We start from the raw sequence: 12,960 nt of genomic DNA on the forward strand, positions 1-12,960 counted from the left end.
ATGATGCCTTTCTCTCAACCGATTCCACTCTATCACCCAATCTCTTCATGCCATTGAGTATTGCATCCAGTTTCTGATCAAAGGCCGAGGGTTCTTCTTTGTATATGTTTTTCTTTTCCAATCTTGCCCTGTTTCTTTTAGCAATCAGGTTTGCTTCTACTGTGACAGCTACCTTTTGGGCATCTTGGAGAGTTTCAGGTGCTCTTTCCTTTAACTGATATGCCATGTCAGGGTCAAATCCATCAGGGAATTTGTACAAGGCTAAATCAGGAGGAGGTCTTAAGTTTTGTGGTATTGCGTTGTATACATTGTTAAATCTGGAACAATACTCCAGAACGGTCTCTTGAGGACCTCTCTTGATTGTGTCATATTCACCAAGTATGTGCAAGGGATCTTTCTTTTTCTCCCATATGTTAGTAAAGGCTTGATAAAGCTCATCAGGGGTTGTGATGGTATTTACAGCAAGTGATCTGAACCAAGTTCGGACATCACCTGTCAGGCTCTCGACAAAAATTCTCATTCTCACACTATCATCATCTATTTCATAGTTCTCAAAGTGATCCTGCATCTTCTTGGCATGCTGAATAGCTGTGAAAGGGCCAGTGGAGTCAAAATATGAGATTTTGGTTTGGTAATCCTGAGGTAAGGCTGCAGGATTAGCAGGCAACTGCAAGGGTGCATATCTGTTAGCCATATTTACAGGGTTTAGAGGATTGACAAGGGCAACTGGGACAACAGGAACGATGGGTACCACAGGGGTAACAGGTATAGAAGAACCTAGAGTATTGGTCAAGGGAATATGTGTAGTGGATGAAGGTGTGAAAGGAGGGCTTTGATATGTGGATGGTGAACTAGGGGAATTGGGGGCAGACTGAAAAAGAACCTTGATTGGAGTGGAAATGGGGTTAGGGTGAACTGTCTCTAGACTTGAGTCAGCAAGCTTATCTGGCCCTTGCTGCTTCCTAACAATCTTAGGGATTGTGTTAGGATTTTCAAAAACAGTGGGTGGGTTGGGGTCCGGATTTGACCATGTGTACCGTGGATTCTTCTTGGGAGCCAGCTTCTGAACCTGTTTTTTGAGTATTTTGAGGAAATTTTTATATCTGCAAGGACTAGACTAGATTTTGGAATGGATGTATATGTCTCAAAGCTATCATGAAGATTTGACTGAAGTAGCTTTAGGGGATATATAGCAACTAGAAAATCCTAAGGAGTCCCCAGTGGAGTCGCCATTTATGTTAACACCCAGGTTGTTCCCTATGACTCCCAAAGGAATACGGCCGGGGTAACCACTAACCAAGATTTGGATTACAGTCTCTAGCCAAACTGTAATCAGAGAGGGCTCTCTCTTTAAGATTTATCTCTGTTTTGTGAAGATTTTAGGCTAGTTATGAAGTGAGGGTTTGGTTTGAATTTTGGTTGAATGATATCTTTCAATACCTAAGATGTAGTGTTCAGACAGTTGTAATTCATTGGGCAATGGAGTCTAGAGCTGTGAATTGTTCGAAATGCTTAAGTGGGAGTGTTCAGACTGCAGGGCCTATTGGGTATTCCAACAAACAACCTTAAAACTGTGGTGATGATGTATGATTAGCCAATGGAAAGCAATTAATAATTTTCCACTAAGCTAGTGGTGTGAAAGTGAAGTATATTGCACAGGAGCAAACTTGAATTCCTGAAACAAGGGTCACTGTGAAAGATATATTCTGAAAGTGCAGCAATTAAGAATTACACTTATCAAGATTATAACTGAAGAAAACATTCATTAACAACATAGATTGAGCTCAGGGTATTTAATGAATAAATCCTGAAGCTACTCTTTTTCTTTGCTGCTAAATACTAGAACTTAGAAACATGTACGGATTGTAAAAGACTGAAACACATAACGAAGAGAGTTACAGAAGACTTATTGTATTGTGAGATGCACAGGGATCCGGCAGATTTTAACAAACACCATGAACGCATTCAAACAGCTCAGAACTTGAGAGATTCCATCACTTCTTTTATTAAACTCTGAATAAATTATAGCATAGGATCTCTTCAAGAGGAAATCAACAACCCCTGCAAGCTTATGCGAGGGGGAATTTATACAATCGGTTCCAAAATATCTGAACCGCTGAGTTATCTGATAATTAAATACGTTACCAACTTTTACAAAATATCAGAAAAGCAGTTACTGCTGCTATTAATACAAAATGAATGCCCTTTATATCTGTCAGGAGATACTTTGACCCATGGAGGCCACTTAGTCGGTCTGAACGTTCTGCTTTAATGCTGGAAATGTGCCTTTATGGTTGTTGTGCTGTAGCTTTTCAGCCCTGTTACCTGTTAGCTGTCAATCTTGCTTTTGTTGGCCGAATATGATCTGCTGAGTTGGCTCAGCCCTTCCCTTTTCATGCATGCTGATTTTACTAAGTTTTCCTGTGCATGCAAACTTGTATTTTTTGATGAAAAAACTTAGTGAATGGATTCCTGGTTTATAAGATCATCTGTATTGCCTTAGTCCACCATTCCTGTGTGGGCAGTTGATGTCTAAGAATTGCATCCAAAGTCTCATCTGCCTCTGTGTATTTATAGAAATTGGGAGGCACTTCAAACAGGTGTTTAATTTCATTCATTATAAAGAATAAATTCTCTACCCTGCTGTAGAGACTTTGTCCTGTAGGTGGCCCTGTTTCCTCTGAGGTGCTGGGCCTTTCAGTGATCTGATTTGTGGCGAATGTGTTGACCCTCTTGGCATACTGGTCATGTGTAAGTAGTCTTCCTGTGCTGTTCAGTAAGCCAGGGAGACCTCTGTTTTGCAATGCCACAAATTTGTCCACGAATCTGTTGACCTCTGTCTGCATGTCCTGGGTCCTTCTTTCTAATGTCTGCACCAGGTTTCTTAGTGTCAGGACCCTCTTTACTAACAAAATAGTCTTAGTCCTGTTGGAAATTCCCATAGTTGCTAACTGAGCACTTGTTCTATTATTAAGCACATTGATCATCCTGTTGGCAACTTCAGGCATATTGCCTAGAGAGGCCCTTGATCTCTGAATTTCCTTCTATTCTTTTGCAATGAGCTCCAACTGCTCATGAATTGTCTCAATATACTGCCATTGATCAGTGATGGATTGGCCAATATTGGCCCATAGCACTGTCTTGAGCTCAGCCACTACTTTATCCAGTTTGAGCTCCTTCTCTAGCTCCTTTATCCTGTCTTTGAGGGCTTTTATTTCCCTGCCCTTTTCTGCCACAGTCTGCTTGGATTTGTCATATCTTTGATTTACCTTGGCTAAATTCTCCCTGGCCTCATTTAATTCTGTCATTTGAGCTTCCAGGGCCTGAATCTCATTTCTCAGCTTTTGCATGTCCAAGCTTGGGGCCTGCTCTGTTGTTGGTGGTGGTGCTGAGGTAGAAGGTGCTGCCTGTTCTGTTTGTTGAGCGAGGGGAGCAGTAGTTGGAGGAGCTTCCTCAAGGTTAATTATTTCAGGAGGAGGCTGAGATGTTTGACCTCCTTCCTTTTGCTGTAATGATGCTTGCAATGCTGCCTGTGCAGCCTCTGATTCTCCCAGCTTTTCTTGAGTCTGGATTAGCTGTTTATATAAAGACACCAGCAAAGTTGTGGCATCTTGATCATGTCTCAGCTGGGCAACTTCATCTGTTTGAGGGTGAATTGTTGCTGGGATTTTGATCTTTCTCCTCAAAGCTACCATGTCTGCATCCCTCAATTTCAATATTTCTTGTATGCCCTTGATGTCCTTGGGATTATGCCCAATCTCTATGATTATATCTTCTAAGGACCTGATCCTGTTGTCCTTTGCTTGAGAGGATGCTCTCTCCAACTCAAGTTGGGCAGCTGTATTATTTAGGCTATTTTCTAGCCTATAATTATCCAATGTCTTGTCTGCCAAGGAGGCATACACCATCTCACCCGTTTGCTTATGCAATTCGATTTTGTCCATTGGGTGGATGTCCTTGGCAAGGACCTCAAGATTGGTCCTCAAGTAGTCTAAATGGAACTGTGGTTGTAATGCAGTTGGCATGAAGTGACTCATGATCATTTTGCCTTCACTAACATCAAATGCAGACATCAGTCTTTGTTGGTTAGTGGGAGCGATTTTCAACAAATGATTATATAGTTGTATATTTATTGGCTCATTGCTCCTCTTTATGTCAATGAACTGTTATTTGATGCTCAGTTCACCTTCTCTCTGCTGGCTTGAGGAGCTGAATTCTCCTCCCACTATCCTCTCTTGTTCCTGCTGGAAGGAACTCCCAGATGCCTCCCTGCTAGGTGGGCCCATGCCCAAAGATTGCCCTATAGGCACTTCTTCCTCTGAGAAGGGATTCATTCTATGTCTTTTCTCCCCATGAGTTGTCGATGTTGTGAGGGGAGTCTCTCTGTCCCTCTTCCTGTTTATATCTTCTTTTTGTGGGGTTTGGAGGACTGAGGCCTCCACTATTGTCTCTTGCCTAGGAGGCACAACTTGTTGGGGCTGTTGCTTAGTGGATTTTGGGGCTTCCACTGTTTGCTTTTACTGCACAGGCTGCTCCTGTCTTTGTTCTTCTTGATGTTGGTGTTGTTGTTGTTGATGCACTTCCTGATGCTGCACTTCTTCTTGTTGTTCCACCTCTTTTTCTGTTTGCTCTTCAGTCATGGGAGGTGGCTGTTCCTGTTCCACCTGTTTTTGTTTGCCTTTGCTGGATGTCTGTTGAGTGTCCATGGCAGCTTGCTGATGTGCTGTTGAAGATGAGGCAGCTGCTCCAAGTTGCCTTTGATATGAGAAGGAAACATGTCCATAAGTTTCCAAGTCAACCTCTTTTTGAATATTCCTAGCCTCTCTTTCTAGCATTTTCTCTCTAGTAATTGGCTCTTCTAGAGTGCCCTCTTTCCAGCTCAAAGAATTTGCATACTTTTCAACATGAGGCAGCCTTACATGTGCATAGTTACCCAATTTGTATTTTATCCTCCTGAGGGAAATAAAATGATTAGGGTCATAAGGTGTCCATTTGAAACTGGTTTGCAATTTGAAGCCCTCTAGGATCATATCTGCTTCCTTCCATCCCTCATCTCTTTTGTTGTATAGAAAAGGGCCTAGCTGGTTCCTTACCTTCAGCTGCACCTTCTTGTTCTTACTTTGGAAATGGAAGCAGTCGGCATTTCCAAACTGCCTGAAGTATTCTAAGGCAAAAAGTCTCATAGGGACATATCTTGGCAGCCTATAAGGGTTCAACTCACAGCCATATATTCTGATTACTGTGTGGTGTTGGTAAAAGTACCAATCACCAATGTTGTAGGCCTTGGAGAGATGGAGAACTCTTTGCATGTCATCAGTCAACCTTGGAGGAGGAACACCATACAGCAATGTCATAGCTGGGTGAATGAACAGGTCTATGAATTCACATTATGTGTATGGTGATTCAAAAGTATAATGAAAAACTGAAGTCCAAAATACAACTGACCTTGGATTTCCCTGGGCATTAAGTTTCTTGAGGGGAATGGAGAAACTGTCTGGTTGATAAAATAAGAACAGATGGTAGATGTATGAGGTGTATCTGAACACCCTTTCCCTTTGTAGATTCATTAGCTGTTCATGAATCTTTTCTGCAATATATGTGGCATAGTCATAGTGTACAGCAGGAGGCTTTCCAGGAGAAAATATGGACAGCATTTCCATTATGGTGTCATCAACATCCTCAACTCCCCTGTACCCCAGGACGTAGCTGATCAAATCCACCAGCATTTTGCCCAAGTCATTCAGGTACTGATATCCAATAGGAGGAGCTCTCGTAGTTTCAGAGCTTGGCTGTATGAATAACTGATTGATTTTGATGATCTGGGCACTTGACAAATTACTCCCCTTCTTTACTAAGTCCAACATGGAGAGAGGGGTCAATGGTCTTGTAGTGTGAAAATGCAGCATCTCATTTATGGTTTCTGGGGTGATATGGAACAAGACTGAGCCTATAGGACCGAGAATAGCTCTCTAGCATGGATCATAGCACTCCTGGCATCCACTACAACAAAACCAGCGATTTGCGCCAGATTTTGCGCCAGATTTTAGTGCATTTTTTTTGTAATTGTGATGAGCAACCTGGCGCTAAATCTGGCTCTATTGTACAATTTTTAAAGCGTCCTTTTTTACACCTGATTTTGCATCCTTTTTCATGCTAGATTTTGCATCATTTTTTACACCAAACTATGCATCATTTTTTGCGTCAAATTTTGAACCAAGATTTGCATCTTATTTTATGACAGGTTTTGCTTCTAGTTTTGTGTCATTTTTTGCATCTATTTTTCATTCTCTTTTGCTTCCTATTTTGTGTCATTCTTTGCTCCCATTTTTGCACCATCATTTGCATCAAGTTTACACTGTATTTTGAATCCAATTTAACGTCTTTTTATGCATCCATTTTGTATCAGTTTTTGCATCTAGTCTTACGCCAGGTTTTGTATCTAGTCTTACACTAGTTTTTGCTTCTATTTTTGCACCAGCTTTGGTGCCTATCTTTGCACCATGTGTTGAATTTGATTTAGCACCAAATTTTGCATCCATTTTTGTGCCCATTTTTGCATCTTTTTTTGGACCATTTTTTACATCCACATTTACGTTTGATTTGTCTCCATTTTTCCCATCTCATTTTGCACCATATTTTGCGTCATTTGTTTCATCCAATTTTTCATCATTTTTAACACCATCTCTTGCATCTAATGTTACATCATTTTGAGTATCCAAATTTGCATTTATATTTGCATCTTATGTTGAGTGATGTGTTGTGTCCACCTTTGCATCTTATTTTGTGTCTAATGGTACATTCAATGTAGAGCCATTTTTTACGTCTAATTTTGTATTTGTTTTTGCACCAAGTTTTGCATCCAATTTTAAGATATGTTATGCCCTTTTTGCACCATTTTTTTGTGTCTACTTGTGTCCAATGTTGCACCATTATTTACACCAGCTTTTTCATCCAATTTTGCATTTTTTTGGTGTCTAGTTTTACATCGTTTTCACCATCCAAATTTGCATCTTTTTTTGCCTCATTTTGTGTCCACATTTGCATATAATTTTGTGTCTGAGTTCGAGCCTAAATTTGCATGAGATTAGGAATCATTTTTTACATCCAATATGGCATCCTTGGTTTCACCTTTTTTTCAACCCCATTTTGCATCATGTTTTATGTCTTTTCTTACATCTTTTTTTTTTCCTTTTTTGCACCCAAGTTTGCATCCCAAATTTACACCATTATTTGCATCATCATTTGGCATATTAATTTGTAACATTTTTTGCTTATTTTTAACACTCAACTTTGCATCTTATTTTACATCTAGTTGTTGTCTTTTTTTGCATCTAATTTGGTGCCCATTTATGTGTCATTGTTTTTGCCCAATTTGATATCCTTTTGTATGCCATGTTTTGTTCCCTTCTTTGTGTCAACTATTGCACAATTTTTCACTTCTAATTTAAAACACTTTGTATGTCAATTGTTTGCATTTTGTATTAATTCCTAGTTTAACATCCAATTTTACTTTCAATTTTGCATCCATGGTTACATCCGCATTTGACTTCTTATATAGAGTATATTTTTCTTTACATATATGACCCCCTTTATAGATTCATAGTGAAATATATGATAGTTTCTAAATATCATTAAAGCAGATATCACAATTCAAAATCATTTGTAAAGAAATTTAAGAGAAATTGACAACATCCATCCAAAAAAATAACAATGTGTCATTAACAATTTTCAAAACATGTATAAAATAGCAACATAATACTAATAAAATCAGTATTATTTTTAATCAAAACAACTAAAATTCAAATATGATTAACAAATCAAAATATTTCATGAATATCGTTATTCTACGATAAATTAACAACATACATAAATCAAACTCATCGTATGATTACAAAATCAAAATGTCTCATTGATATAGGGTAAATTCACAACACCCATCTAAACATAACAATGTCATTCTACACAATAATTTCTTCATAAAAAACAATGCATGTGCATGCCTAGCTACTACCACCAAGATCATCCTCATGATCATCTTGACCATCCTCATTACTCTGATCCACATCATCACCAACACCGCAACTATCATCATCATCTCCTCCTTCACCACCATCATCCTCATCCTCATCATCTCCTGATATATGTTGAACATAATTTGGATCATCGTCTTGGCAATCATTACCTATAGCATTCTGACAAAAAAAATCAATATTACATGTTAGTATTAATTACATAACACAACGCATGTTTTTGTTATACAATGTTAACCATAAAATGAGGTAAGATATAATATCTAATAGTACTAAAAAATAAAATGAAAATATTGTTTAAAAGTATATTGGAAATCCAACTAAGATTACATACCATAGAGTCCATCCAAACAACAAATTCAACCCATCTCTTTTGCTGCAGCACCTCCTTTTCCAAATGATTTGGAGGTCTTCCATATTTTAGTTCCTATCAATCAGTAAATATGGAGAAATTAGATAACAATGACTTTCTTCTAGTACAAAATTTATTAAAAAAATATCACATGTTTAATATACTTACAAAGGTTGTTATCAGTGCTTTTAAACCTTTCTGGCCACTACGATGAGTGACTTTTGTCTTGGTTAACCTCGCCTTGGATGCCTTGTCCTTAAACATAAACCAATTCAATTTATTTTCACACAAATGCATGTCTAAGATACTTATAAGTATTAATACATTCTAAATAATGTTTAATGAAAAATTCAATACCTGAATGCTCTCATTGCTTGCTTTTCTTTGTGCATCCAACTTCTCATATGATTTTACAAGTTCTTTCCATACTTTAAAAGGTATGTCAATAGGTCTTTGTCAGTCTTTGATCTTGAGGCATTTTTTTAATTTTTCTTGTTTGGTTAAAAATTTTGGTTAAAAAAAACTGAACAAGTAATTCACATCAATGGCATGGGGACTCTATGGATATGTGTAAAAAAATGGCTATAAAGAAAACATCCAAAAAACATATAGCACCAAAAATGGGCTCTAGATGCAAAAAAAGAAGTAAAAAGGGACGCTAATCGCTGGTTTTGTTGTAGTGATCTATGGATCAAGTCTGGAAGGGCATTGACTTGAGGGAGGTTGTAAATGGGCAAATTTGAGTCCCAAATCCCTAAAATATCAGCTCCACTAAGGTGTTGGGCTTTCAATTAATTTAGCCTATGAATATTAAACTTAGAATTCATGGAAACCAGTCTATCATCTGATAATCTACATCTCCCAGGGCTTTCCATTCTAACTCCCTTTGAGGGGCATTCAGAGGCTGAATATTCAGGGCTATTGGTGTTTCCATGGCTAATAAGGCTTCTGACTTGTATGTGAACTGGTTTGAGTGAGTAGAGCAACACAGAGGGGTTTCTTTGCAATAGAGAGGTGAGTTGTAAGGAACAGAGGGTAAATTGTGAAAGCAGCAATTGAAATACTGCTCAGAGGACTGATGAAGCCAGTACCAGGACTGATAAGAGTGTTTCTACGGTGAATTTATGCAGTTGAGGTTTTTAGTTCACGACTGCGCGAAATACCTGTGAATTTAGGTAAATTTTGCTAAATGCAGGCTCTGCAGAAGGTTTTTTTCCCCGCCAGTTGGAAATGGATACAGGTCACTGGATGTTTGCTGGTGAATTTAGTGCTTTACACTCTCTTAAGCCAGTTTTCTTGTACAAATATGGATAAAACCAGGTGCGGGGGAATGATTTTGAGAAATACCTTGTGAATTGCCGGTAACAGTTGCAAATGCAGTTATGACGGATGCGCCCACGATTTCTGAGTCGAGTTCTACAGGTTGGCGCTGGTTTGGTCGTGAATTGCATGCAAGGAGAACAATAGTCGTTTTCGCAAAAAGTGGGAAAAACGCAAATTTTTTGGATAAAATATGGATTTTTTGGAATATTGGCGCGTTTTTGGATGACGTTAGCATGATGTCATCAGGTGGGGTCAAGGTCGGATGACATCAGCATGACATCACCGGGTGATGTGGCAAGTTGTGAGTGGTCCACGGGGATGGTGAGGTGGCGGACAGATCAGAGCAGTGGCGAACAAGGGTGCTAACGCAGCGGCGAGGTAGCACTGACGTGGGCCTGACGTGGTGATGACGTAGGCATAGCAGGATCGGCGGTAAACCAGAAGCGGTAATGGTTTTTCTCAGACCGCCTTAGATACGGTCGCTGTTTTGTCAGAGGTTGACCCGAGAAATTGTGAGGGCGACACGTGGCAGAGGCTTGACGTCACCCTCTCACAGTTTCTCGGGTCATATCTTACGGACGTCGGGCCCGACCCGATATGCATACAGGCCGTCCGATCAAAGGTGCCCGATCCGACGGTTGACAGATCGCTAAATTGTGCGGACGATACGGCAGCGGGTGGGGTAATAAAATATTATTTTCTTTGAAAAACGCGCCCGGCGGGACTTTGGGTTTCGGCGGAGTTATATAGTTTTCATTGTATTTTTCAAATGAAAATATATATTGCGCCCATACTTTGGATAAGTCGGAAAAAGTGGGTTTTTTGTTTATTTTTGCGAATAGAGCGGGTTAGGGGTAAAAATGGGGTTTTTACAAGGTCTTTTAGCAAATGAAGGGGTTAATGGTTTGGATAACTTCTGAAGGGGGACAAGGGGTAGGGTTTGGGTTCTTAAAGTGACCAGATGTCACTTTAATCCCTACCTGTGAACATATGGCTATAGTGCCAAAGGGGAAGGGGTATTTATAGCATGCTTGGGGTTTATACACCATAGTGTTTATAATAGTAGGGAAAAGGGGAACATAGGGGATTTAGATAATAAGAAGTTAGGGGTTAGTAAGAGTGGGGGAAGGGGTGAAACACTAAGTTTTTGTATGAAATCAACTTAGTATAGGAAGTAGATCAAAATGAAAAGAATTTTTAGACAAGAAATGTGGCTCTAAAGGAAACCAGAACCAACATAAAACCTTGAATTCTTTCATGAACACAACTGGTGTAGGGATGTTAGTAATGACTATGAGAAAGGGAAAAAGGAAGTTAGACATGCTCCATTGTGTTACTGCGAAGTGATAGAGAAGAGGAGCTTTTCTATCCATTGATGCTTTCCTTGTTTTGACCAGCAAGATTCAGTTGGAAAGGAATGACATTTCTGCAACCCCATCTACCTACCCATCTACTTGCCTAGCATTTTTTGTTTCTTCTTGGAGGGTGCACTTGGACTTGCAGACCCTTATGTACCTTTTCTTTTCCATTGGCTTTTCCTTTTGATTGTCTATCTAGCACTACCCTTATTGCTTCCAAGGTCCCAGATTAAGCAGTTGGGAACCTTAATTCTCTACCTAAGCTACTGGTCTGCCAAGATTAAACAGTTTGGACAGACTTCTTTCTTTTTTCTACAACAGAAAATTGAAACATGGCATGATCCAGATTAGGTTGTTGGACCATCCACCAAAATTGAGTCAACATCAAGCTATGTACATACCTTGTCTTCTCTTGGAAATATGGGATCTTTGTATCAGCAAAGCAGAGCATATTTGGCACTTGCATTTGCCAATCATGAAATATGAAACCTATTGATATAGGTATCCAACACTCCTTAAGCAAAAAAAGTTCCTTCTTCAGATTATTTACTCCAGAAGACCTGAAATATAAAGATATACATGAGGGTACAAATATTATATATTAAATGTGTGAATAATATGATACAATGAGAACAAGAGGTTTGCTTATATACTATGCAATTGCCTTTTCATGGAGATTCATGTCTCATTTATACATGACTCTTCAACCTAATTACTAGTTAACTAATCATTATTAATTATTATCATTTACATTATTTCCTATATATTTATTCATAACATTGCCTTCCCCCTCAAAACGATTTGTCCTCAAAGCTTGTCGACGAAAAAGGCTTGATCTCTTTTTCGGTTTTGAATGTCTTCTCGTCTCAAAACCATCATCTTCGTCGATACAAGTTGATATTATCTTCTAAGTGACAAACAAAATTGTTGCACTGAGAAGGGATCATACCACCCTAGATTAATCTTTTGTGGAATATTCTGATCACAGGAATTTTGTAATGACTTGTCATCATAGGACTGGATTGAGGTTACATCACTATTCTCTGGAACATCATTTTGTGCTTTTTGTTTTGAATGGTCCTCATACGTAGCATGTTTGAGTTTTCTACTCTCATGATTCAGATGTCGATAGGAAACTTTTTTGGTTTGAATTTCCCTTATTAAGTGTGTGGAAACATTTTTATTTACCTCAGGTGATGATGTTGTTGAGTTGGTTAAAAAACCTTCACTTGGGGTGTTTATCATCTTATCTACAACATCTAAATGTGCATTTTCTTCAACTAGTTTACATTCTTCTTCAGTTATGATATTCACTAGATCAGTATTCATTCCCTTATCTTCAACTTGGACTATTACGACTTGATATTTTGATACTTCTTCTTGAGTAAATTTTTCTAACTTATCTTTTAATGCTTTATTATCATCCTTAAGTTTCTTAATTTGAGTGAGTAGACTTTGATTATGGCTTCTCAGACGTAAAATTTCTTTGGTTTTTGATTCATCAACCTTATTTTCAATGTTTTGACTTTTGAGTTTTTCATCTTTTAGATCTTTGATTTGTTCTAAGATTTTTTTTTTAAGGTTGTTTAAATGCAAGGCTTCCTCTTCTTGTTTTGATAAGTGCTTCTTGAGTTCTTTATTTGTGACCTTAGACTTCTTCACTTGTGCAAGTAATTTTTCTATGTGGTCCTTGAGGCGAGAAATTTCATCCTTTTCCATTAGTTCCTTATAATGCATATCCACAAGACTTTTATGTCCATGTTGTAATTGTTTCTTTCTTTGCCAAATTTTGGATATTTTTCCATTCCCTTGATCTTCTAGCTGTAATTTCTTGGTACACTAGATTACATCGTTTAGTAGGAGTGATTATGGGAATTCAACTTGCAATGTGGATTAT

The 12,960-nt window shown here is 38.5% G+C and overlaps 1 protein-coding gene across 1 annotated transcript; it reads right to left on the minus strand.

The window, feature by feature from the left end:
* Positions 1-7,825: 7,825 nt before the first annotated feature.
* On the minus strand, positions 7,826-8,669 carry LOC149190048 (uncharacterized). Its single transcript, XM_089413343.1, has 3 exons — positions 8,551-8,669; positions 8,365-8,457; positions 7,826-8,192 (listed from the first exon to the last, which is right to left on the minus strand). The coding sequence occupies exons 1-3, from the start codon at positions 8,644-8,646 to the stop codon at positions 8,001-8,003; spliced, it is 381 nt and encodes a 126-aa protein (XP_089269469.1). The 5' UTR covers positions 8,647-8,669; the 3' UTR covers positions 7,826-8,000.
* Between the last annotated feature and the right edge of the window lie 4,291 nt (positions 8,670-12,960).

This window comes from Pinus tabuliformis, chromosome 3_1 (assembly GCF_031772625.1).
Source record: "Pinus tabuliformis cultivar Carrire ecotype Pingquan chromosome 3_1, CPIR1, whole genome shotgun sequence".
NCBI lineage: Eukaryota > Viridiplantae > Streptophyta > Pinopsida > Pinales > Pinaceae > Pinus > Pinus tabuliformis.

Excerpts from the sequence above, each read along its gene's own strand:
- LOC149190048 (XM_089413343.1), bottom strand. The coding sequence starts at position 8,646 with ATGTTTAAGGACAAGGCATCCAAGGCGAGGTTAACCAAGACAAAAGTC. Across the intron at positions 8,458-8,550 it reads AAGCACTGATAACAACCTTT|GAACTAAAATATGGAAGACC; the intron begins GTAAGTATATTA and ends ACTGATTGATAG. Across the intron at positions 8,193-8,364 it reads TTGTTTGGATGGACTCTATG|AATGCTATAGGTAATGATTG; the intron begins GTATGTAATCTT and ends TTTTTTTGTCAG.